Source organism: Colletotrichum orchidophilum (genome assembly GCF_001831195.1).
Source record: "Colletotrichum orchidophilum strain IMI 309357 chromosome Unknown Scaffold_44.1, whole genome shotgun sequence".
Classification (NCBI taxonomy): Eukaryota; Fungi; Ascomycota; class Sordariomycetes; order Glomerellales; family Glomerellaceae; genus Colletotrichum; species Colletotrichum orchidophilum.
Genome location: NW_019173000.1, coordinates 21,636 through 46,343, shown reverse-complemented (window position 1 = coordinate 46,343; position 24,708 = coordinate 21,636). Strand labels below are relative to the sequence as shown.

Genomic DNA, 24,708 nt, shown 5'->3' with positions numbered 1-24,708 from the left:
GATGGTGTTTGGGTCATGTGATGCTGCTCCATGAAAGAGATCGGTGCATGGGAGTGATTCTACCGTCAGCATCTGCTCAAAGTCTCTATACTAGGCCGTCGACCTTTTGTAGACGAAGCTGCAGTCCATATTTTTCACCGTTGCAGGGCCGATGCTGCACGACGTCGTGTCGCGCTACTGCTGTAAAAAAAGTGATGAACATGCCACGTCTCATTCGTCGCGAGCCGGACGAAAAGAGCAAGCGACGACGGCGCTTCCTAGTCGCCAAACTGGTACATGGATACGATAGAGCCTGGAAACTGCCAGATTTCTTCGTCTCATGGCAAGCTAGCTGCCGGTTAGGGCTTTGAGACTCAGCGACCGGAAATGTGTGGCGTTGAAGCAGTTTGGCTTTTGGCAGTGGCATACATTTTGCATAGGGGTGACATTGTAAAATTCAACCATTGTTCCGCTTCTAAACTCGGAAAAGGCCAGAATGAGTAGGGCTGGGAGAGCGTGGAGAGATAGGTGATGGATTGCGGCTAGTGTGACCTGATCTGCCAAAAGATGCAGTTCGTTATGAGATGGATTGTGCCCGGCGTCGTCGTCATGGAAGGTATCCTTATCCGCAGCAGTGGTAGTCAAGGTGATGGCTTTGAGAACATTATAAACTGGTGCTTCGGGCTGCCCGGAATACTATTACCATGATTCGATCATGGTGGGCTCGTGTAGTATAGGAACCATGAGTAATGTTATTGAAACCAGGTATCGCAGGCTTTAGTGGCTTCATCCTGTCATGGCGCTCTGGGACAAATGATTGGAATTACTAGCGACACACTGCTACCCTTGTCTGGTCCGCTTGATATTGAGAGTTGGGAACCATCGTCAGTTGCTCTTGGTGGTGCAGTCGGCTTCTAGAGTCTTCCGAGTCAACGTCCCTCTTGAAAGGTCGAAGCTCTCTCTTAAGGCCGTCTAGGCACTCCTCTAGCTTTTCCACATAGCCGACGCGGAACCCTGGCGTCTTCCGAGGTGCAGAATATTCGCATTAATAGCCACACTTGGAGCAGGATCCGCAGATTAGTCGACGGTGGCCACATCGAATTTGCGCTGTTTACAAACCAAACCACTTTCCAAAGGTGGCCAAGTCCATGGTAGCAGTTCATACTCAGACTACAGGGAAAAGCAAAGGTCACGCCGTATGACGGAGGTTCGGTGCTCTCGGGGATGGGGTTATCTAGATGTTCTCCCGCTCGGCTCGGCCCAGATCTCACTCAGTACAAGCAGTGCGAGAGTCAAGGAACAATGCGAGATATTTTGTCTATTTGCAGGAGATTGACAGACTACTTACTGCCTAGTAATCGTTATGAAATAATACACAGCGGACCACGTTCGCAACGCGAATTTCTCCGCACCGGGTGACTTGTGCCGATGCGGGGCCGACGAGAGATATGGAATATTGGCCGCTCGGCGTCATATCTTTCCGATCGTCTGCTTGAGATATCTTGTACAAGCCAGCATTGGACACGCACGCCTACTGCTATGGGTGAATGCATAGACAAGGCTGCGTTTCATGGTTGAGTGAATCTTCATGTTGGAAAGACGGATTAGTTGCCAAGCAATTGATTAGACATCATTATTATAAGAGTCTCTGGCCCCCTTAGACCACCAGTCTCTCTACCTCGCTTGCGAAGCCATTTTATAAACGAGGTCCTCTTTTGTCTTTTCTTCCCTCCCGAAGTGAGAATTTCAATGCTGAAAAAAACACATGATACATCCCTGTTGGATGCCATTGCCATCCCCAAAAGTGGACTCGACATCCTGTCACGCCGTCTCCGTCGGACTATAACTCCAAGTAAATGTGCAGATACCACGGTTATTGGGCGTCACCGTGGAAGGATGGCCCAGGTGGATGCTCATCAAATGTTTCCAGCAAAACCACCCTGCGCAGCAAAACGCTGTTGATAGTCCCGCAGATGAGCCCAATTGCGCATCTCCTCTTCTTCATCGTGCGGTGTCATATTCTCCCCGGCCATGCTGCTGCCGCTCGGGCCAGTTCCTTCAAGCTTGAGGAGGACGTCGATAAGCTTCACAAGCGCTTCCTCTGACTTCATAGCCACCGGACCTTTTCGCTCTGGGGCGTCGTTCAGAAGGGTCGAAGCAACCTGCCGAACCTTGTTGATGAGAGACCCGCCGTTGGGCTCGAGGTTGCGTTGCGAGATGGAGCCCAAGACGTGGAGTAGATTTTGTACGATAAGCTCCCGCTCAGCCGTCATTAGCTCAAAGACTCGGGCCTCGTCTGCATCCTCGGCCCCCTTGGCGGCTTGTTCTTCGGCGCTTTCCCCAACCTGCTCCTCTTTATTCGGATCGGACATGTGGACGTCGCGTAAGTTGAAGTACAGCTCGACGTAAAATGAGCGCGTAGCCAATTGAGAAATGTAGATGTTGGCCTTTTGAATCTCGTACTGAAGCTGCCGTCGGCGTTGGGGGTGGTTCTTAATCACATTGCGAACATCGTTGGGAGGCTGGCTGTTGGGGTAGGCGGGAGGCACGTATTGGAGGTCGGCATCTTCAAGGGTGCCAAAGCCGCTCGATTGGTCGTGAGAGGCACTGAGCTGAAGTTCCGGCGGGAGTCGGTCGATGATGTCCTTGGCGGCGATGAGAGCATCTCTCAGCAGAGACCTTTGATCGAGCCACGGAAGCGTGCTCATCCCGTAAACGAGCTCAACGCTGACAATGGCGTTCATGGTGGTGTAAATGTCGACGGCAAATCGGAAACCAGTGAGGAGGGTGACGGAGCTTTCCGGTGGAAAGACGATTTCGTTGGCCATGATGTACAGATCATCGACATTCTCGGGCAGGGCCGGATATGGCAATCCGGGGGTCGAAGGGGCGATGACCAAGTCGGCATGCGAGGCACCTAGTTGCGAAAATGACCTACAAAGTGTGAGTGGACATGTGTGTCACGACAACTGATAAAGAGACTCACCTGACGCCGAGCAGAAGACACCAAAAGATGCGCTTGCCGATCTGATCCTTGATATGGTGGAAAGGGAGGGGGTCGGACGAGCAGTTGTCGTTGCCAAAGGTGGGGAGCTCATGGGGATGTTTTGGCCGGTGAAAGCCAAGCTCTCGAATGAGAGATAGACACTCGGACATGAAGTAGCGGAAGCGGTTCACCTGGAACGTGTAGCCTGCCGCGAGTCCGAGAAAGTAGCTGGTAGCGGCATCATCCAACGTCTTCTGCTTCAGTGCCCAGCGCGCTCCTCGCGTATCCAAGGCAATATCTCGACATTTCTCAATCATGACTATCGCCCTCGGGAATAGGTGAGTGCTGTGCTGCGTCTTGAGATGCTGCCGGGCACTCCGGGGGAAGGAAGACACTAGAGCGGCAATCATGGCGGACAACAGACCGAGGAACTCGGGGTTCGTCCTGTCCTCTCTGTTGGCAAAGGAGTGCCTGAAGGTCGGTTCGTGTGGAAAGGGGGCGAGCGGATGGATGTAGGTGAAGAAGTCGTCGATCAAGAGCTCGAGGATGGGTAAGGGGGCGATGTTCTCGGCATCCAAACGTCCTGGTCCCTCTGCTATGGACACGAGGGCCTGGGCAGCGTTGTGGGGTGATGGTGAGGGCGTAACGGCGGCGCCATACGAGGTGAAGGCAGCCGTGGCAGGCGACAGGCCAGGCGATAGGCCAGGCTCGATCCTCTGCCTTCGAGCGGCCCTGGCAGCCTCGGCGTGCTTATTCGGGGGTCCTCGCCTTTTCAGTTCTCGGTTGAAGGTGCATTCGACGTTGAGTTCGGAGCATGGTCTACACGGCGGACCAGACTCATCGCACTTGACCTTGCGTTGGGAGCACATGTCACAGGCGCGTCGGAGGCGGGTCAGCTTCGGGTTGACGGTCGGGTCTCGTGGCATGGACGGCATCGGGGCGGCGAAGGCGTGAGGGAAGGCGGACATGGCGCTCTGCGACACGGCACCGAGTGGGCCATTGGCAACTAGGGGAGACACAGGCGGAGGGCCTGCGACTGTTGAGGTATGGGTGGCCTGTGGAGGAAGGTGGTGAGGCGGCGCCTGGGACGGGGTGTGCGGAGGAGGCGGAGGCTGGTGTTGTAGTTGTTGTTGATGCTGGACTTGGTCCTGCTCGACAGCTGAGGGTATCGCCAGCTGCTCCTGCTCCAGCTGTTGTTGTTGTTGTTGCTGCTGCTGCTCTTCGATAGGCTGGGCATCGTGCTGCTGTTGATGTATCTGCTGCTCGTCGGCGGCGGTGACAGCAGCGGCGGCAGTGCTCAGATGATGCTGGACATGCTGGATGGCGGCCGCGGCAGCTGCATCCGAGGCAGCTTGAAGGACCTGGAGTCCATTGCTGGCATACGCGTGGGCAGTGGCTTGCTGGGAAGCAGTCGGCGATGCGGGGGGGTCGGAATGAGGGTCGGGCTGATGATCCGTCTGCTGCTGCAGCTCTTCTGGCTGCGGCTCCTGGTCGGCCAAGGACGATGACATGTCGAGAAAAAAGAGCAAAGCCCGGCGATGGCCCCGTTGGTGTTATCCCTCCTAAGGCGATGGGCGGTGCTGGGTCGCAATGGCTGATTGTCGGAGAAGCTCCGGCTGGGATTCGGGACGGCCTGAGTGTGTGTGCGTCCAAAGTGGGTGTGCGGAGGCACTGGAGGTTGTGGTGTTGGGGCTGATAGGCCTCGAATAGAGTGGAGGGCGGTGAGCGATGGGATGACGGGAGGCTCTACTGCAGGTGTTTGTCGCACGGTCACACGCAGGTGGGGTTTGATGGGGTTATGCACGTGAAAGAGAGGGTGGGGCCCTTCGTAAGCGACCAACTTCGCACGGCTCATTTTCTGCCTCCCTAAAGGGGTTTAGCGCAATTCCGGGACCGGGTCCACTTCTATCCTGGGAATCCGGAGGGCCAGAGAAAAAGGAAGGTACCCAAGGTGAGGAAGGTGAGGAAGGTGAGAAAGGTACCAGTAGTCATTTGGTTGGAATGTCTCGCTGACACATTCCGATTCTCACGAGCATCTCAGCACTTCCACAAGGTGCCTAGCACGTACCTCAGGTACCTTGGGTACACAAGTACCTGAGACAGAGTCCACCCTTTAACCCTACTATCTAGGTAGATTTTCTAGTATTCTTTGAAAGAAAACATTCCTCAGGGTTCATACCTAGCTAGAGATGAGACAACAATCGACTATAGAACAGTTGGGATTTGCCGTTCAATTGATAGCAAGCACAAAACCATGTACTGGAATCACAATATGAACATGGCAATCAAGAACACCTTCGCCAAGCTTGTAAACCAAAGTAGTAGGAACTCCGGCAGTAGCTTACTACGTTCATTGCCCTTTGGATCGACATCCTCACCCCGAAGTCTTTGGTTAATATGTCGCCGGTGCTTGGTATTCATGTAATTACATGTCTACTTTTAATCCGAGTCCTCATAAGGAGCCCCAGGGCGACCAGGTTCGCGCGAAAATCAAGAGCTCTGGAGGCAAGGCCTCGACTGCACAGCAATAAGATTAGCAATGTCCTCTGAATACACTGAAATATGGTGTGGTGAGCATTGAGAAAGCTCCAAAAAAAGCCGAGATCCTCGGCTTCATGCTCCCAACCTCTCTTATCATGTTGATCTTTCTCAAACTCAATCCACCTCCTCCATTCACCGTCGCCGGTCTCTCTGAAATTCGCCAAGGTCGTCAAAGATATGAACGGAATCAGACATTCCGGTCTTTTATGTTCAAAGTCCCATTAGAGGCATCTTTTGGGTGCTGTTCCCTACAGCAGATGGAGTGTCTGCAGTGTCTCGTCTAGCGACCAGTCTAGCGAATAGTCCAGCGACCAGTCTGGTGCCGGCAGGTCGCAATTAAGCAATGCTGCATTCTCGCGGCATGGTTGGGCCACCAAGAGCCAATTCAATGTCGACCTCTAATAAAAGAGTTATTGGCGTTGGATCAAAGTCGTTTATCCAATAATCAATCACATTCCGCTTACCCCACCTCTGCTAATCGGACGCGACTGGTCAGCGCCGCTTCACCCATTCCTCATTTTGCATCGTGTGTGGTGGAATGATGGATGGTTGTCCGAGACCCTTCTTGTGGCTAATATAAATGCCGGCCTTTCAGCAGAATTACCCCAGACTAAGGTATCATCCCAGTCCGAGTATGGCAAGTGCTTCTGCCCGAATGGTAACGTCAACGGCGCGTCTTGTGGAAGTATGAAGAGGGATTCGTCGCATTTGAGCCGAAATCAGGCTCACTCAGGACGGCAGCATCGGAGACAGCACGCTGGCGACGGCATCATGATTAAGTCTCATCATTTTGGAATCCAGAAGCCTTGAAGAAAGGCAGATACTCGCAACGGCGGTTAAAAAGTCTTGTTGGTAGGTATAATTGCGCGGGCAGTGTTGATCCAGTGCCTCGGATTTCTGTTGGATTTGTTTGTGAGGTGTTGTGGAGACGGCAGACCAGGAATGCTTTTAAAAAGAAGACTCAGATTCCACGAGGAGGCTAGAGTATAGGTCTTCTTGCTAGCTTGACTGCCGAGAACCCCTAAGCTTGCCGCTTCCTATAAGCGGGCGGCTATTGTGCATCTTAACCGTAGCACTATCCGCGAGGCTTCTTCCGCAACACTTTTTGGGACATCTTTGTCACCAAAATGCTCTCGACAAGCACAATCAGGCTTAGGACGATCTGGAACACATTCCAGCCATCCTATCTACCAACACAATGCCCCAAGACATATAAGCCTACCAAGAGACTTGGAAGCGGGTGCTTAATCCGTATTGGCATCACTGACCTTGGATACGTCGAGCTTGGTAGATATTAGGCCTGGTTTTGAACTACGAGAAGCCGTCATCGTGGGTCATAGTTGGACTAGCTCCTAACAAATTGAACCTCGCAGAGTGAGCACGTTGGGAATATAGTAGATATAGTAGAGAAAAAGAAACCCTCAAGGAGTTGGTAAAAGACAGCCTTGATTGAAAACTGGCACACCTGAAGGCTGTAATATGACACCGGCACCGAATATCCCTTCCAGTGCAGTACACCCCGTGTTCGTGGCCTCGAGGATACACTTCGCCGCCCCCGCACCTGCGACAACATGAGGATTAATTGAAATTTAGATTGCCTCGGGCGATTCATAGAATGCTTTGCTACTTGATTGGGGATACTCTGGGTGCCAGTGGTAAGCTCATAGCTTTCCCTAATGCCCTGTTGATGACCTCTAGGTTCCAATTCGGACGGATCCATCCTCTTTGTTGCCTGACGGATGGATACCTCCGTCAAAGAGACATTGAACATCCCACCGGACCACCGAGCATGGGATTTTCGGCGCGCTTCACGGTGATCAAATCCCTTGCTTGGTATTGAGGTCTTCGTCAACACTACGAACGGAACCTAGTCCTCCTTGAGTGAGTGATCGCCAAGGTCTATCAATCCAGATGATGGACTATAAGAAGCCCTCCAGAATCATGCAAGATGTCGTGAAAGTTCTCAGCTTCCTCGTCAGCCAGAACATCCCCATCTGTTGGTATCCCATCTCAATATGCGTTCGCTCTCCATTCTCCTCGCTGCCATCAGCGCCGTGTCCGCACAGCAGGCCGGCACTCTGCAGACCGAAACCCACCCCAAGTTGACCTGGCAAAAGTGCACCGCCTCCAGCTGCACCAACGTCAACGGCGAGGTCGTCATTGACCACAACTGGCGATGGCTACACGATGCCTCCGGCACCAACTGCTACGACGGCAACAAGTGGACAAGTGCGTGCAGCACCGCTACCGACTGCGCGTCCAAGTGCTCCCTCGAGGGCGCCGACTACTCCGCCACCTACGGTGTGACCACCTCGGGCAACGCGCTCAGCTTGAAGTTTGTCACGCAGCACGCCTACGGTAAGAACATTGGCTCTCGTCACTATCTCATGAACAGCGCCACAAAGTATGAAATGTTCACCTTGACTGGCAATGAGCTGGCTTTCGACGTCGACCTGTCCCAGGTTGATTGCGGCTTGAACGGTGCCCTGTACTTTGTTCAGGTGAGTAGGCGGTCCTCGGGCATATTTGCAATGTCTGAAAAGGCCTCTGTAAATATACCAGGTACTAACCTGTCATTAGATGGACGAGGATGGCGGCACGGCCAAGTACTCTACCAACAAGGCCGGCGCCAAGTACGGCACCGGATACTGCGACGCCCAGTGTGCTCGTGATCTCAAGTTCGTCGGCGGCAAGGCCAACATTGAGGGCTGGGTTCCTTCATCCAACGATGCCAACGCTGGTGTCGGCCCCTACGGTGCTTGCTGTGCCGAGATGGATGTCTGGGGTATGCAAGCATGCCACTTCCTTTCCGTCTTTTTGCGTCGTTTCGTTTTCGCTGACCGGCAACAGAGTCCAACTCTCACTCGTTCGCCGTGACTCCCCACGCGTGCACGAACAACGCGTACCACGTCTGCGAGAAGTCAGGCTGCGGCGGTACCTACTCTGAGGATCGGTTCGCCGGCGACTGCGATGCCAACGGATGTGACTTCAACCCCTACCGCATGGGTGTCACTGGCTTCTACGGCAAGGGCAAGACGGTGGACACCTCCAAAAAGTTCACGTAAGTCATCCTGCTGTTGACCAGCGTGGCCGGCCGACGGACCCCACTATGCTTCCCAAGAGTTATTCGAGATGGATAAGACCGTGACACAGTAGCTGATCGTGAACATCCAGCGTCGTCACCCAGTTCTCTACCAACAAGGTCGCGCAGTACTTTGTCCAGAACGGCGCCAAGATCAATATGCCCAACTCGACCATCAGCGGCGTATCGGGCAACGCCGTCACCCCCGAGTTCTGCACCGCCCAGTTCAAGGCCTTTGGCGACCGCGACCGCTTTTCCGAGGTCGGAGGCTTCTCCAAGCTGAACTCGGCCCTCGGCGGCAAGTGGGTGCTCGTCATGTCGCTCTGGGACGACCACTACGCCAACATGCTCTGGCTTGACTCCGTCTACCCTCCCGAGAAGGCCGGCCAGCCAGGCGCTGCCCGAGGAGACTGTCCCACCACCTCCGGCGTCCCGGCCGAGGTTGAGAACAGCCTTGCCAGCGTGAGTATTCCTCGATATTCCTTTGGACTTTCGTAGAGAATGGAATCGGGTCCTCTGCGCAGATAAGGAGCTGATAATAAACTCTTGTAGGCCACCGTTACTTACTCCAATATCCGCTTCGGACCCATTGGCTCGACTGTCAAATAAGTATATCTCGAGAATCTAACCGCTCGTCTAGAGTGCGTGGTGTACGTATCTCTTGCTGAGGTTGGGGTTCTTCATGTTCCTGCAAAGTGGACGGCGAGACGATGACAAGCCCACAAGCAAACTGGGTCCTCTAAGACAAATGCAGCGTGCTTGTCTTTACCGCCACAATATTGCCATCTGCCTTGTAGTGTTCCGTGTTTCTCTTCGTAACTAGTCGTTTATTTTTCCAATTGACGTCTTTCTTGCTCGTTCATCGCGTCTGGTGCTTTGCCTGGCGACATCGCCTCGTCGGATTCTTGACTACACGGAACCTGTCAATCAGGGAACCAAAGCAAAACAAGGCGGATGATACTCTCGGAGACTTCCGTTGGGCGAGCCTTTTTCTCGTGGTAAAACTTACCCGCTTCTTCCCAAGACAGAACTAGTATCGAGAGCTGGTGGCAAATAAGAATACGACAAGCCTTGCATGAAGTCGAGGCGCAAGACCTAAACTTTGTAGGAATATTCAGTATCAGCTTCAAAAGACGCAAGATGACAGCCTTGTCTAGATTGCTAATAAAGGAATCACGGACAATATCCCTTCACGTCGAAGCCCTCCCCCCCCTATTACAATTACCATGTACTTTAGGTTTGCAAGGCTTTAATACGAGATAGAAGGATCCCCCTGCTCCAGCTCCAGCTCCTCGGCCCGGCCTGGCCACCCGCTGGTTTGGCCGCGCCCACCATTCTAGGCGCAAAATCGCAACGAGACTTTCAGTATTGAGATGGTGTGACCAGGCTCATCAGATGGAGCTCTATCCAATGAGAGGCCATGGCACTCACACCGCAACGGACTCCTCCAATCTCCTCAGAGCGCCCAAACTCTCATGATGGAGGCACGCACCAATCATCTGGGGTCATTTTTCGGCCCCAGCTCCAGTGACGCATCCCAACCGTCACGGCTCGGCCAAAATCCGGCAGAAATGTGAGGGAAAAAAACAGCCCGTGATCCCTCCGTAAGTGACAGTTTGGTGATAGAGTTTGTGGCACATGCAAGACATATCCGTCTAATCCACTTGCCCTACCTATGCCGGGGTGAGCTTGCTCTGTTGCTTAAATGCATAACAGCTATCATGCCAAATAGGAGTCGACCGGAGTCGACCGTCTGAAGACCGTCGCATATGGGGTGTAAAGCACCAGGAGAGCCGTAATCTGCGCGAGAGATGCCATGGCGTAATAAGGCAGCATCCGAACAACGAGCTCCTGGATAAGGTATGCATGGATGGAGTCTGCCGACCCTCAGGGTCCGGGAATTGCGGCGGAGGTTACACGCGTTGGCCTCCAGAGCCGCTGATAACCTCAAGAACCACACGGGGACCCTCTATGTCACAATTGCTATGTGCCGTAGTTGTCGAAGGGGGAATAGACGTGGTCTAGTTCTGACTCCAGTCTTCCTCTAGAGTGAATTATCGCCACAGAGAGAAATCTCGATAATCGTTGGGCGATACCATGACCACCTCTTCTGCTCTTTGTTCCTTGGAATTTTGCCAAAAGGCGACCGTATGCTCTTCACCATTGACAGGCATGACAATGCCTCATTGTTAATCATCTATGAGTCAAATGTGTCAATTCGGGGCAAAGGACAAGCCAGCACGTATCCTGACGACTGCAGACCTACTTCAACGCAGCAACTCACGTCCGAGCAGCCCGCCATGGCCGGCTAACCAAATACTTGTGCAATAAAGGTATTCGATGCCAGTTAGACGTTTTCATCTGCTAAAGCCGGCTTCCACACATCTCCCGGCTGTCCAGTGCCAGACATGCCAGCGTACCTCGCCAGTGATTTGCTTGCCAACATGACTATCCCTAACACGATTTATCACCCTTGTTGTGGTGACACACTCTCCTATCAGCTTCTGTGCTAACATAAAAGAACCATGCAGTGGTGATCGTCATTCCTACCAGGGCCGTGAAAGCTCCGTGTTTGTGACCGGAGAGGGGAGATATACCATCTCTCGCCATCATCTGACGAAACAGTTTGTTTCTTTGCATTTGATTTCGACATCCGTTTCAACGGCCAACCGTATATCAAATCCTTTCGTACCTTACGCTCAGACGCATATGATCAAACTGACGTTTGACTGGAATGGAATGGAATACATGATAGGTCGTACAGCCTGCTGCCAAGGGCTAGACTATTTAGTTCGTGGCTTATGGTCAACAAATTGCAGACGGCTACCCTCGACAAGCTACTTCATCATCAAAGATTCATGCCGGCGGCCATCATCATGACTCTAGAAAGCGCCCCCAGGTGACTGCCGTCCAGATCTCACTAAGACACGGCAGCAACAAATCTGCTTATGCATCGAATTACGAGCCAGGTGATCACCTATGGCCTTGATGCGATTGCACGCCCAACCTTTGGCAACATGGTCGGCCTAAACGAGTTGTCTGTTGGGAAAGTGGAGAGGGGTTGCACATTATCTGTCTCGGAGGATACCGGGCCAAATAGGGGCAAATTTTATGGTCCAGCGCGAGGGCTGCATCCTGACCGACTGAATCCTATACGGACCGGCCGACTAGTTTTTGTTGTTAAATCCAATTCACTTGTACGCGAAAAGGAGACGGAATAAAGTGCTTCGAGTCTCGCCGGCAGTCCGAAGTGCAAGGAGGACGTCTGATACTGACTTCCAGACCTTGACGGTGTCCCATCTCTCTCTTATCTGTGTCTGGAACAGAAAGTAATCGAGATTGTGAAGGAGCTCTCAATAGATGCCTGGCGATGCGCTCTCGGCCCCTGACGAGGCCCTGGACTAACCCAGCGAGTAATGGGATCAGATTGTTTCAGAATGAAAAAAACGGCCTGTTCGAGTGGGAGGCGCGTGTCTTCCTCGTATTCGTGGGCTGAGAAAGCTTCCTCAAGGGTGTGCGGAGGATTGCCACATCTTCATCGGTATTTTGTATCTTGGACCATCGGTTACCCTTTCCCCCTCTGGCGCTCGTTTATTAGACTGAGGTGGCAGCATGTTGGATAGCCGTTTGGCTATCTCCTGGAACTCAGAGCTTTATCCCAATCGGTGACCCCTGACTTCAAAGAGATTTCGTCATTCGACTCGGCAGACTACTACTTGGAAGTAGAGCCCCCCTTCAGTACACAAGTATGTTCCAGCATCTGGCTGCGACATCAAAACTTGACGGCATGACAGAGCCCAAGACGACCAGATCGGACGAGCCATCCCGGCCCTTCCGCGCCTGGTCTACGCCTTCTCGAGCAATCCTCTGTTTGTCGAGATTCACTTCGCATATAGCGATCGTAGCCTCGATGGTCTCAAAGAACACACGATATCCATAAACACTTTTCTGAACATGACAGACGCTAAGCGTTGGAGTGAGCGGCTCTATCTTGACTGCAGTACTAGTGTAAAATGGCGTGTATTCTGGAGGTGGCAAAACAAAAGACTTGAGGAACTGCAGACTACATGTAGAGATGAGTAGGTAGGAAAACACGTCAATCAGGTTTGTGCTACCCTCGTACGGAGACACGGAAACAAGGCGGAGCACCAGGGTCACTTTGGGGTCGGCTACTTGTGCCTGAGACTTGATGCCCGCATAGAAATCCGCTTCCGCAGTTCTTTAAGTGACTGAGATCGGATCCGCTGAGACTTTGGGTAGTTGCTGTTCCAGTATCCTATCTTTCTGAAGTTTTTTAGATGATCCTGAACATCTGATTTGTGGTGGATTTGATAATGCTACCAGCCTGTATTGCACAATGAATCGCGGAGCTATTCGTAGAGCCATCTCAAAACAAAGTTAACGGCGATGGCGAAAGCCCCAGCCTGACAATGAACCAAGCTCCCGTCAGAAATTTGAAATGGAAGCGTGCTGGTTTCGTCAGAAAAGTTTTATGCCCAGTTACAAGTAGCCTATGGTTCGGACAACTGCCAATGCGCCAGGTGGTAGTAGTCACGGACTAATGCATGGAGGTGACCACGACCGACCGTGGGGCGCTTTCGAAAAGAAACACTTGGCCTTCTTCTTGCCACGCGTTCGACAATTCGGCAGTCGCTTGACCGGTGCGGCCAGCTCAATCCCCAACTTGCGAGGGGCTGATCCCTTGTTAGATTTCCAAGGACCCCTCAAGACTGCAGACAGGTAAAGGGTACGCTGGAGGGCCAGAGAGAATCGTGACTAGGGCTTCTCTTATGCTTTTACAATGAAACCCCTGATATTTTGGTCCTGAGAGACCCCCGAGATGCAGTATGGAGACGCTGTAGTTGAATGGCATGCTGAGCTTGTAGGGCTTCTTATTACACTGAATAGCTGCACACGGCACCGACCACACTATCTTGGCACAGCTGAACGTCGGACCTCAGGAAAGGAGGAAAGGTTCTCAGGCTGGCCGAGTTGTGTGGCTCTCCCGCTAGTGTGGTGAATACACGCCATTGAGAAGGCGGCCATGGCGTAGGGGAGAAGCCACATCTTCAGACTTGTGAGCTCCGGCTGACGGGTTGAAGACCGCCCTTGTAATTCACAGCTTGGCGGAGGAAATCGGGTTGACTTCAGGTGACAAGGAGGTGCGGATGGCTGCAAAGAACTCTATTCCGGTCAGGTCTATGTCCGGGAGTCTCTCTGAAATGGCATCTGAAATAAAGTGTGTGTTGATCAGTATCGCAACTGGGCGTTGGAGGTTTGACCCCGAACACAACCAGTCTGACAGAGTTATCCTGCCTGGTTGCGGTCTATTCACAGCAGTACCACTTCGATCTGGCTCCCCGGTTACCACGTACGAAGTACTACCAACATGGGATGGGGAAATGTGATGAATCGAGGGGGTCGCCTCATCAGTACAAGTACTATAGTTTTGAGACACGCCCCTACATGTAGGTAAAGGGGCTTATAATGTTTGCCCTATCTACCAGACCAGATCACTATGGAGATTTTTAGTTCCGCGATGTGCGCGGTCCGTCGTGGACCACGATGGGCCTTGGACACACCAAGCGAGTGCTCACGCTACGGCTTCTGTTTCTCTTCGGCTATAGGTTCCAAGGCTGAACAACGTCTGAAATCCACCAGGAGTGCAGCTCGTTTCTCAACGGAAACTTGTCTGAGCTGAGAGCGCTGGCGATGTCGGATATATTGATGTTATGGCAGACGAGGAGCGGCTTGGCTTTGAAAACATGCACCTAGTCGAGGGCAACCCTCCGGTTCATCGCAAGCACAATACTGTAGCAGAGCAACATCTGAGTGGACAGACAGGTCCAAGTTCAAGTCCCGCAGCACCATCTCGAGTCGAAGGTCCCTGTTCAACCTGCCACGCTACATGACTACTTGCAGTGGGACGACTGTTTCTTCGACGCTAATAACGGACCACTTGAACTACATTTCAGGGCGTGAAATAGGCGGCTGCGAAATGACTAGCACTCCAAAGGGGCCATTGAGTCGCCAGGGCAAGTTCATGTCCTCGCCGTCCCGACCAGTGCGGACGGGAATCCTTCGCGAACAGGGATGGCACCACGCCTGTGGGGTGTATCAATAGGGTACCGTGGCCGAGAAGAGAGATATGCAGTGGCCTAGAGATGCTGCTGGAATATCCGTACTGATTCCACTCAATGACCAGCTATAAATACTCTTCCGGAATGGATACCGAAAAGAGCCTTACGATTTTACTGTTCTCACTCTTTTGTTTCATCTTGACTCGATGACGGGCTCGCAGCAGGACGACGACCTGAGGGACGCCCCGAACCCGGATATTCCTGTGGCAACAACCAGCTTCAGGCGCCTCTTACCGGCCGGCACTGGCCCTCGCGTTGTCTCGACGGAACGCCTCTTTCGACGGCAGAGACAGACTGTTCCGGCGGCTTGCTTGGAGTGCCGCAGGCGAAAAGTTAAGGTAAGAAACGCTATCGAATTCGCCCCAAAGAGGAAAAAATAGAGAAACTCACCCTGACTCCAACTACCCCTAACGAGAAAAATACCTTTTGTCAGGACCAGATGTAACCCAGCGACAGTACTTATTCAAGTCGTTGACAACGCTGTCGGACAGGTGGGGCAAAGTGGCAAAATGAATTGTCAAATCATACATGGATTAGACAGTTAACCGTCAACCTTTTCCCCTCTTCGTCCGTCCCGGCCCCTTTTTGCCCAGCCAGACACCCGTCACCTCGATCCTACAAGTCAACTTTAACTGATGATTGGTATACATAACAACAGTGTTCCGCAACTCGACCGATCTGCTCGCGTTGTTCGATTCAAAATGTTGAATGCGAGTGGGACACGGAGCCCGAGACGACTCGCCGGCGAGCCATTGTCAACCGGCTCGAAGAACTCGAAAAAGAAAACAACGATCTCCACGAATTGATCAGGGACCTTTCTTCACGGCCTGAAGCAGAGGCAAACGAAATATTCAATCGACTACGAGCGACGGGCGACGCGTTTCACGTTTTGGACCTCGTCCGGGTGGGGGACCTCCTCCTCGGGAGACAACCAAACGAGGCTGAAAGTTCCAGTGAGAGGAGGACAAAATCGAGTCCGGTATCTTCCAAGTCGAATTCTGTTAAAGAAACCGCCGACATGAACGCGCTACATCGAGAAGATTGATCGATTCGAATCATGCACGCGCGCTTGAGACGTGGTGAAAACCTCGTCTCCTAGGCCACGGCCACAACTTCCATCAACCGATTTTGTTTTGCAACACAGCCATCGACAAAACCACAAGTAAAGGAATCTCCTACAATCTCTAGACGCTGGAGAAGAAAAAAAAAACCAGGCTGCGCCAGTTCCGGTGCGGTGAGGACTCCCTTTTAATACCGCGACGCGCGACTCACGTGGTGTGACTGCCGTGGACTGACGCTGACAGACTTAGCTATGGTGCAGAAGCTTTGTTCGAGAGATGACTAGTCGTTCTACTGGATGTCCGAAAAGCCGAAACCGGATCTCAGCAAGAAACGCATAACTTGCTAGTTGTCGAGAAGTCTGCCGCGGCACCCGGCAAATCCTTGGTGACACTGTGTGGACGTTAGCTTCCTTGAACTTAGGACAACTTTTACTCGGATGATCCAATGGGCACCGCGGATACTAGCTTCAGATTTGGCTTGCGGCTGTGACGCCACTGACGACGCAAGAATTCCAACGGCAAAGCCAAAGTCGTAGAGTTGCGTGGAACAGACAGACTGGTAAGTGCTCTTTCCGCCCTGGCTTTGTGCCCAATTGTTGTTCCAGACCTAGATTGCTGAATTGTTTCTTGCATAGTCGGACGAATAGTCGGAAACTTTCCGGAAGAAGTATACCCAGTTGGTACAGACAAATCGACACCGAATGAGATCAGGCCATATTCCCCGACGTCATGGTGACGAAACTCGGACCTACACGGGCCATACGAAGATGAATAGTGAGGCGGCCGACGAAGAAAATAACGGAGGGAGGGTGAGAGGGCAAAAATGCCACCACTGGAACCAGAGGATTATGCGTGGACCTTGGACTTTAGGGTGAGCTATCGCATCTGTCTGCTTTACGCTAGACTGGATCGTCGCCCTTTATTTGTAAAGACGGCATCCGTCCGTGCAAAATCGTCCATTCCTATATTATACCCTACTGCGGAAACACTCTGAGAGGCTAGCAACGAACTACTAGAGTGGCTAATCGACCTGCATGATACGTCTGTACTGGGTTTCGCCTAGCCCCTCTTTCTACTTCTGGGAAGCTAAGGGTTGAAACCTAGATCGCTAGGACTCTACAGGTGGCGACATGGCGACCGAGCGCGACCTCGATGGGGGAGTCAGACTGTCTAGCATATTCCTTGACATGGAATTCAAGGAGGCTGATGGTAGGGCTGAACTTTTGGCAACCTTGAACGTCCCCTTTCAAGACGAGGGCGAAGAAAGATCGAGCATCAAAGCGGCGAAGGACTTTGACCAAACACGTTTACCCAGTAGGGAGGGCCTCATCAGTTTAAAGACTGGTAGAAGCACGTCAGTCAGTCTACAAAGTCAGTGGAGATGGAGTTGGTTCCGATAGACAGCCTCATCGACAGGTCTCAGTCGAAACCCCGCATCCTTGTCTTCAACCCCATCCGCCATGCACTGGAAGAGCGTGAAGCCCAACGGTTGGTGACCAACTCCAAAGGGGTCACTAGCACGTCGCGAGACGAGTTCTTCAACAACTCGCGCAACAACTATCAGTTGAAGCAATCTTCAGAGTCTTTCTAACGGAGCTGCTATTCGTGTCCTCCAGCTACCAAATAACAAGGAGTAGAAGCTCAATGGTTTACAGGTTGCAGGAAAGTTCGACGAGAATTCGTCAAACCATTTTCCTCCGTCACTGAAGTACATTTGCCATACCGACGCTGGGTACGATCAGATCGATATCAACGCCTGCACACGCCGCGACATCATCGTCACGTACGCGCCCTATCCGGTCACCAATGCCACCGCTGATCCGACTATTTTCCTCCACTTCGCAGCAGCCGCCGGCTGAACCCTGCTTTCAACATCCTACGCATTCTACAGAGCGGAACTTCAAAGAAGGTCTCGTCTTGTCCCATAACCCCTAGGCAAGACGTTGGGAACCCTTGGCATGGGCTGTATCGGCCGAGCTGTCAAGCGCCGTGCCAAACCCGTCGGGCTAGAGATGATGTATCACAGCCGGAAGCCGCTGCCAGACGAGCTACTTCAGATTGTTCTTACGCCCCCGCCGACGAACTTTTCAGCACGAGTGACATTACCTCCGTCCACGTCCCGCTGTCAGCTGGCACCCCGCATATGATCGTCTTGAATGAGGGTATCGTCGCTGCGGTTGGACTGGATGTCTATGAAAAGGAGCCACTTGTCGACGAGCGGCTGGTTAAGAACCATTAAGCATTGCTCGTGCCTCATCTGGGAAAGCATACAGTTGAGACACTCGGTCAGGTGGAGTCACTGGCCGTTGGGAACGCGCGGCGGAGTGTTTGCAGGGAGAGACTATCGACGGTGTTTCCTAGCAGGCCAAGAACTATGAGCATTCTTCATAGGAGCGAAGGTAGACTGAAGCGGTCCACGGGCCATGCAAGTTCATGAAGCAAGCCTGCCATTTCCAACTATGTCCACTGTGCCGTGATTCCCGGATTGGCCGTACCCCGTCGCCAGCGAGATCGGCGTGGGGCAGTTGATAACTGCCCGCTTCCCAGTTTCCGTGTTGTTTCCTTTGCCGGCGGTTCATATATTACGCGCGCTCGGTCACGGCGTTCGTCTCTTAAGCCTTCCACTGGCTTGTCTCATCACGGCCAATTGGACCCGATCTCGGCAAGAAGCAAACTTATCTGTCAATGAACATGGTGGACCACAGTATCAAGAAGACAACTCGTAGTCGTGGGGCGTGCTTGACCTTGAAAGCGCGAGAACACAAGGTGGGCTGAGAAGACCGTCTCACCATTACACGCGGCAAAGGTTGGTCGACTATGATATTGTCAATCAACAGTGTAGTGGAGAGAGGTAAGGTCATTCAAGTGGACTTGTGCCTTTCCAAGGCTCATCGTTATCGACCGAAACGCGCACAATGCAGTGTCAACAATGTCTTGTGCCAGTGGCCTGAACAGGGGAAGCGGTAAGTCTTGAATGATAATCATTGAATTTAGCCTGTTCCTGTTCCCTAGCCTTGTCTTTGATATGTGAATGGGTAAGTTGGTCTGATATGGTTCTCTCGATTCAGCTTTCGAAACTAACATGGCCACGAACTGGTATAGAGGCTGGGACCTCCGAAGGTACATTTTCACCATGGAAAAGCGATTGACAGAGACTAAACAAGTTCTTGAAGCTTTGCTAGCTCACATATCAGGGGGCTAGCTGGCATCAGCATTTTATGATCTCCGTGCAACTAGCCGCCTATCAACCACTCACAGCCCTGCGACAAACAGCGGAACATCGATAGAGGTGGTAAAAGGTCTCAAGTTCGGCCCCGTCTACTGGGCCAACTATCCTCTCGACTTGGCAGGGGTGGTTCAACGTTGGTGGGCAGATCGAACATCAGTAGACGCGAACAAAATGCCCAATCGAGATCCTCAGGCATCCGAGACTGCCGGAACAAACGACACACCGACTGATTACACAAGATGTAGTGATGAGAATTGCGGAGATGAAGATGTTGAGGAGTCTGAGGACATGATGCGATCAGAAAGTATCGAAGAAGGTGATACCCCCAAAATAGACTCAGATATGTCTGGAGCTTTGGAGCAGGACGTTCCTTATCTTGAAGACTTGGGAGTAGGAGCTTCTGGCCCGCCAGCAGAAGCGGGAACGGTCCCGAGAAGCAGGCTCGATGTGGGAACGGATGGAAGGCGGCAGGCACTACGGCCGCACATTTTAGAAAGTTAAGAATTCGCGTTCCTCTAGTAGCTGGAGTTGTCCAGGCCACTTTTGAGACTCCCTGTAGACGTAGGCGAGAATAGTAGATTGGTGAACAGATTGTTGCTGACCAGGAATGTTCCCGTAAATAACACTAAGTGGAATTCCTATGACGTCTGAAAAGGCTTTGTAGGTACATGTATGGTGTCCCGCGTGGCTGCAGCCTGACGTGAATTCTCAACCCGTAGAATCAACTACCTAGTTATACTCAGCTTGAATAAACATGTGTGAAGGACGGATATCTTCGGCAGACTGCTCACCCGGGCCGCTCAGCTACGGGGTAAATATAATTCCGCCACACCCCACCGTTGAGTTGCACTGGCACATGCGCGTTTTTGACGACATTACTCCCATTCGCCGCTTTCCGAAAGCAAACAGCGCCGACGGAGCGTGGCTTAGCTTGTCAGCAACTGAGCGGCAGGTCTTTTGACAATGGCGCCAGAAATCGGAAGTCTCACAGCCCTTACCAAGGGGGAAAAGTCAGTCCCTTGGCAGGTCTTCCGGCGTCTTCATCGTCAACACCGTCAAGAGAGCCTTTTTGACAACGATGATTGGCGTCACACTGCCGGAGTTTATACCAAAAATGACCCATCTCCTGAGGATTGCATAGTAGGCGGCAACGACCGGACTAGTCAAGAGTCTCCGGAGATGAGACCGGGATGCGACAGTAGTGGAAGGCCGAACCACGAATCGGATGTTAATACCTTGCCACTTTCATTGGGCATGGATGTCACGAATGATATGAATTCTTTGCCTGACTATCTGATTGCCAGTGACCCCTTCCTTGCATATTTCCGAATATGGCATCCTTTGATCCCCTTTCTGCAAGGTCGAGAATGTCTGGCTGATTTGGAAAAATTTTCCTTATCTGACTTCCACAGACGGAGTTCAAGATCACACTGTCAATTTATCATTTTCATGTTGCAGCTTGAATATTGCCAAGCTTTAAACATATGGGTCCGTTGATATGAGGTCGGCAGTCATACGTTCGCATTCAGACCTCTTACCGATACTAAGTATATTGGCTCTCCGAGGCGACACAATCTCTATCCAAGCGTTGCTAGCATCTCAAGTCTACCTCCTTTTCACAATGTCGCTCCGTTATGAATAGTGTCTAAGCGGCTTGCTATTCAAGTGAATATTTCAATCGGGCATGCATAGGTGCCCTGTCCAGTACGACCACCTGTCTTCGGATGAGCGTTCAGTGCGCAAACGCATCTTTTGGAGCTTCTTGTCCTCGACCATTTCAGCAGCTAGTGGCTGCGGTATCCGAATGGCATTCAAGACTCAGACATCGACGTACGTCCGCCCGGGCAGCAAGACCTCCAGGAACCAGTTGCAAAGCCATCGCATCTCGATGGACAAGTGGTAACCACCATCTTACACCTCCCCGCAAACCACTACGAACACCTGACTGACATCATCCCCAACAGGTCGGACTCAGAGCATGCAGACCTCGCCCGAGATAGAACAAGAGCAAGGCCGACACGCGATGGTCAGTGCTGATGCGATGGCGCCAAGCACGACCCAAGGCTGCCGCGATCCTTCGTCACCACCGAGAAACACAAGCTGTTCTGGAACATCATGTTCAGCATTCACAACTAGTGGAGAGAGTTCTTGAAATCTTCCACAAATTCATTCATGCCGGAGAAATGGACAACAAAATGGTTCTCTTTCTGAGAGTGGATGTTACCACCCATGGCAATGACCTCACATAACCACGCTTCAGTCCAACCTTGCACGACATACCACAACTGGCTCCCGATCCCACCGGTCTTCCTTTCGTCAGCTACTATTATACCGTGATTCTCCTTAACCATCCCTATCTTTCGTTGGACTCGAAGCGTGCAAAGTTTCGTGATGCTTTGCAGACTTGTACCACCGCTGCCCACGCAATCATTCGCACGATTGAGCAGTATTCCGACTGGTGAAGCCCTTCATTTTGGCATGGGTATATGTTAGCTGTATGGATGAGCGGTCTTGTTTTGGCTCCAGCAACTCGGCTCCGGCAGCTCGGCTCAAGGCCTGCACTTTTGTCAACTGTACCAAACTAAACTTGTGGACTTTTCCAACCATTTACTAACGAGGCAACAGAGGTATTAACACCTCGCTTCAATTGTTAAACAAGTTAAGAAGGCGACGTGCAATGTCGAGACATTGCAGGGAAGTACCGTCTGTGCTACGTCAGGGTATTGAAGAAGGTCCCAGAACGCACGACCGAGCTCGAACCAAAACCATTGAGGAGTCAGATCATGAAGACAATTCTCGCTCTACACATGATTCTGACAATGCTGTGAAGAAGCATATGAAGCGGAGCATGAGAAGGGCAACAGGTATTGACGATTCTGGACGCCAAGGTCAAGCTACACAGCTTGATCAATGCCTCCAATGCGTCAACCCCCAATATCAAACACGATCCAGGGCGCTCAAACTCCACTGCCATCTCAACGGTTTACCGAGGGGGGTTTCATTTCCAGTATTCATGAAAGTCAGAGAGTATCTTTTCAACTTCGAGACACCCGACTACAACCCAAACAGCCCCCGACCTAATCAAAACCAACTTCGCCATGCAGATGCCAGCCATCTTTTCTCGCCGTCTGACTTGAACCTCCGAATAACATGCCATCCATGGGGTCCTACTTCGCTCCTATAGCCACCATAGTCCCAAACCGCAACAGGAACCTATGGAATCAACCCGTGGGCATACAATTCGGAGTTGCTGACAACATTATTGACATGTTTGATGGAGTTACGTGGGAGCTCCTTTTTAGATGTTGTAAACGATGCAGGTGCAAACAGCCATCGTACATGTTAAGAGCCAAAACATCATCATTTAAGGGTTTAGGGGTGGCCTTCCCCTCGGAGGTTACGTGGCTATGAGAAGCCATTAAAACTAGTCGGGAAGCTCGGCCGCCTTATTTCAAGCCACAAGGCTTGACTTGATTAGATCATCGAATGCTACCGGTCAGTGCGCGACAAAATAAAGGTGGAACTCAATAGGGAGTTGAATGTCTGGATTAAAGAAATTCTCAATTTTTATAGAAGCAGGCTTCACTGCGCCTGCAACTGAATGAAGTCCTCTCCTTTTGATTTTCCCTCTTGGCTCACCAACTCAACTGCTACCTTCAAAAGACCCTTCTCGTAGTCGGAAAAACATCTGATGGGATGCGCAATTTCGTTACTGTTAGGCCCGAGGGTGACAAGCACAGCAAAGTAGTTGACCCCATCGCGGACAACAGTCTCGTCTACTTGCAGTCCAGGGAGGTAGACAAAGGCAGGGGTCCACAACACAACTCTGACCTTGAGAATTGCTTAAGAAAAGCTGTCAAGATAGTTCAATGAGTGAGTGGTTGCGAAAAGAAAACAGATGGTTCACGTGTAAAGACTTACCGAAAATCAGCGTACGCCATGCACGTCGTCGCGGAACTAGCACCGGCCTTGGCTTTCGCAATTTCATCTCCACCGAATTGGAATTCTGTTGGTTGTCAGTCAGCTTGTGACTTACTTGGCTTCAATGTCATTGAACGTGCTGTTTGTGATAGACTCGATTTGCTGTTGGTCTAGCTGAACCGAATGCTCGGATTGGCTGATCATTGACAGAATTGTTGATCCCGAATGTCCACCAATAACAGGCATCTTAAGACTCTGCGAGCTAAATTGCCAAGGATATTAGCAAGAAATTTGGATCCGCGCAGAGTATCCAGTGTTGTGATGCCGAATCGGCGCTTAGGGTCAAAATTTCCGTGCTTCTTCTGGACTTCAGCAACGATGGGGACGGTGCTGTTAACTGGATTGGCAATAATACTTACCAATGCTTTGTGATTGAACTGAGCAACTGCGGCAGTCGACTCTACGATGATGACAGCTTTGATTTTAACCAAATCTGAAAGCACTTGAGCTCAAAGAGAAACGTGATCTCGGGGTTGATAGTCTTCTCATCTCGAGTCACGTCCGGCTTCCGAGCGATTTCGACAGAAATCAACACGACCCCTGCTGCGGTAAGTGACTTTTGGAGCCCATTATTCTTGGGAAGGTAGCCCTTCATGATTGAAGGGGTATCAAAGAAATCCAGATCGATGGCCACGCCGACGGCGTGTACCACATCGTAAAGTCTCAAATCCGTCACGAGGAGGGACTTTGAGGGAACTACCCGCAAGGCCGTTATCCAAGGGACTGCCATGACCAGATTCGGCGTTGATAGGAGTCCTTCGTTGTGCCTTCGATCTCGCTCACAGCCTCCTTCGAAAGCTTCTTCCAAGTGCTACTGAGAGCAAAGGCATCAGCGTTACCATGACTTACTAGGACTCTCGCATTGTGGAGATGACCAAGAACTACGGAGACGCCAAGGTCGACAAGTATCATATCGACATCTTGACTGCCCACTTCGTACAATGCCCAGACGTCTTTGACGTTGTCGTTGGGAGTAACCTCTTTGGCGATCTTCTCTCCGACTTGGGCCCTGCTTGCACGAGTGCTATCGCCATCGCCCCTTCTCAACCCTGACGTAAAATTTCCTAGCTTATTCGGATCAGTGCACGGCAGCGCCCGCGAAGTTGTTGGGAAATATGTTGCTTATCCTGTTGGCATGATATGGGCTGGTCAGTAGCTATTTCAACACTTTGGCTTCAAGGATGCAGCAGACCCGGCGTTGAAGGCTATTTAAAATGTTCTGGAACGCGCAGAAGCCTCTATTTTGACGCCGGAAATGAAGGGTTTGGACAGTACGGAGGCGTTGGTGCAGCTATTGAAACAGAAATTGCGGCACTAGGCTACTAGCAGAGTCGAAGTAAACATGTATTTTCAAGTTCTATTTTATAGGCTGGAATGCGTGCTGGCAACTGGATAGATTCTGGACTGATTGATTTAACCGAGAGATTCTTAGCTCACCAATATGGTCAATATCACTGAAGAGTCACGGAGATGAAGGAAATCAGCCGTCAGGTTTCGACTCTCAAAACAACCGAGTGCGAGATACAGATAGAGCAGTGAGAGTTATATGTAGCTTTTTCAATGTGAAGTATTCTCATGTAATTGCAATATACGTGTCAATTGGTCAGCTCCTACACAGTGAGTGAATTTAAGAAACACCAGACTTGACAGCTAGGTGGATTTTCAACAACCGAGAATTTCGTTCCTCGCTTGCCATCTTGATAATTCCG

The 24,708-nt window shown here is 51.6% G+C and overlaps 6 protein-coding genes across 6 annotated transcripts; 4 read left to right on the top strand and 2 right to left on the bottom strand.

Moving 5' to 3' along the window:
- Positions 1–1,895: 1,895 nt before the first annotated feature.
- CORC01_06041 (uncharacterized protein) lies at positions 1,896–4,476 on the bottom strand (the record flags this gene model as incomplete). The annotated part of the gene is made up of 2 exons (XM_022617683.1): positions 1,896–2,913; positions 2,966–4,476. The coding sequence occupies 2 exons, from the start codon at positions 4,474–4,476 to the stop codon at positions 1,896–1,898; spliced, it is 2,529 nt and encodes an 842-aa protein (XP_022475739.1).
- Positions 4,477–7,521: 3,045 nt separating this feature from the next.
- Positions 7,522–9,197, top strand: CORC01_06040 (glycosyl hydrolase family 7; the record flags this gene model as incomplete). The annotated part of the gene is made up of 5 exons (XM_022617682.1): positions 7,522–8,007; positions 8,087–8,291; positions 8,357–8,567; positions 8,681–9,050; positions 9,141–9,197. The coding sequence occupies 5 exons, from the start codon at positions 7,522–7,524 to the stop codon at positions 9,195–9,197; spliced, it is 1,329 nt and encodes a 442-aa protein (XP_022475738.1).
- Positions 9,198–14,874: 5,677 nt separating this feature from the next.
- CORC01_06039 (uncharacterized protein) lies at positions 14,875–15,773 on the top strand (the record flags this gene model as incomplete). Its single annotated transcript, XM_022617681.1, has 2 exons — positions 14,875–15,066; positions 15,387–15,773. The coding sequence occupies 2 exons, from the start codon at positions 14,875–14,877 to the stop codon at positions 15,771–15,773; spliced, it is 579 nt and encodes a 192-aa protein (XP_022475737.1).
- A 1,146-nt stretch (positions 15,774–16,919) lies between these two features.
- Positions 16,920–18,028, top strand: CORC01_06038 (uncharacterized protein; the record flags this gene model as incomplete). Its single annotated transcript, XM_022617680.1, has 3 exons — positions 16,920–17,147; positions 17,445–17,572; positions 17,638–18,028. 3 exons carry the CDS (start codon positions 16,920–16,922, stop codon positions 18,026–18,028), a joined length of 747 nt encoding a protein of 248 aa, XP_022475736.1.
- Positions 18,029–19,189: 1,161 nt separating this feature from the next.
- On the top strand, positions 19,190–19,519 carry CORC01_06037 (uncharacterized protein; the record flags this gene model as incomplete). Its single annotated transcript, XM_022617679.1, has 1 exon — positions 19,190–19,519. The coding sequence occupies one exon, from the start codon at positions 19,190–19,192 to the stop codon at positions 19,517–19,519; it is 330 nt and encodes a 109-aa protein (XP_022475735.1).
- A 3,081-nt stretch (positions 19,520–22,600) lies between these two features.
- Positions 22,601–23,729, bottom strand: CORC01_06036 (malate dehydrogenase; the record flags this gene model as incomplete). The annotated part of the gene is made up of 4 exons (XM_022617678.1): positions 22,601–22,706; positions 22,940–23,024; positions 23,359–23,399; positions 23,461–23,729. The coding sequence occupies 4 exons, from the start codon at positions 23,727–23,729 to the stop codon at positions 22,601–22,603; spliced, it is 501 nt and encodes a 166-aa protein (XP_022475734.1).
- Between the last annotated feature and the right edge of the window lie 979 nt (positions 23,730–24,708).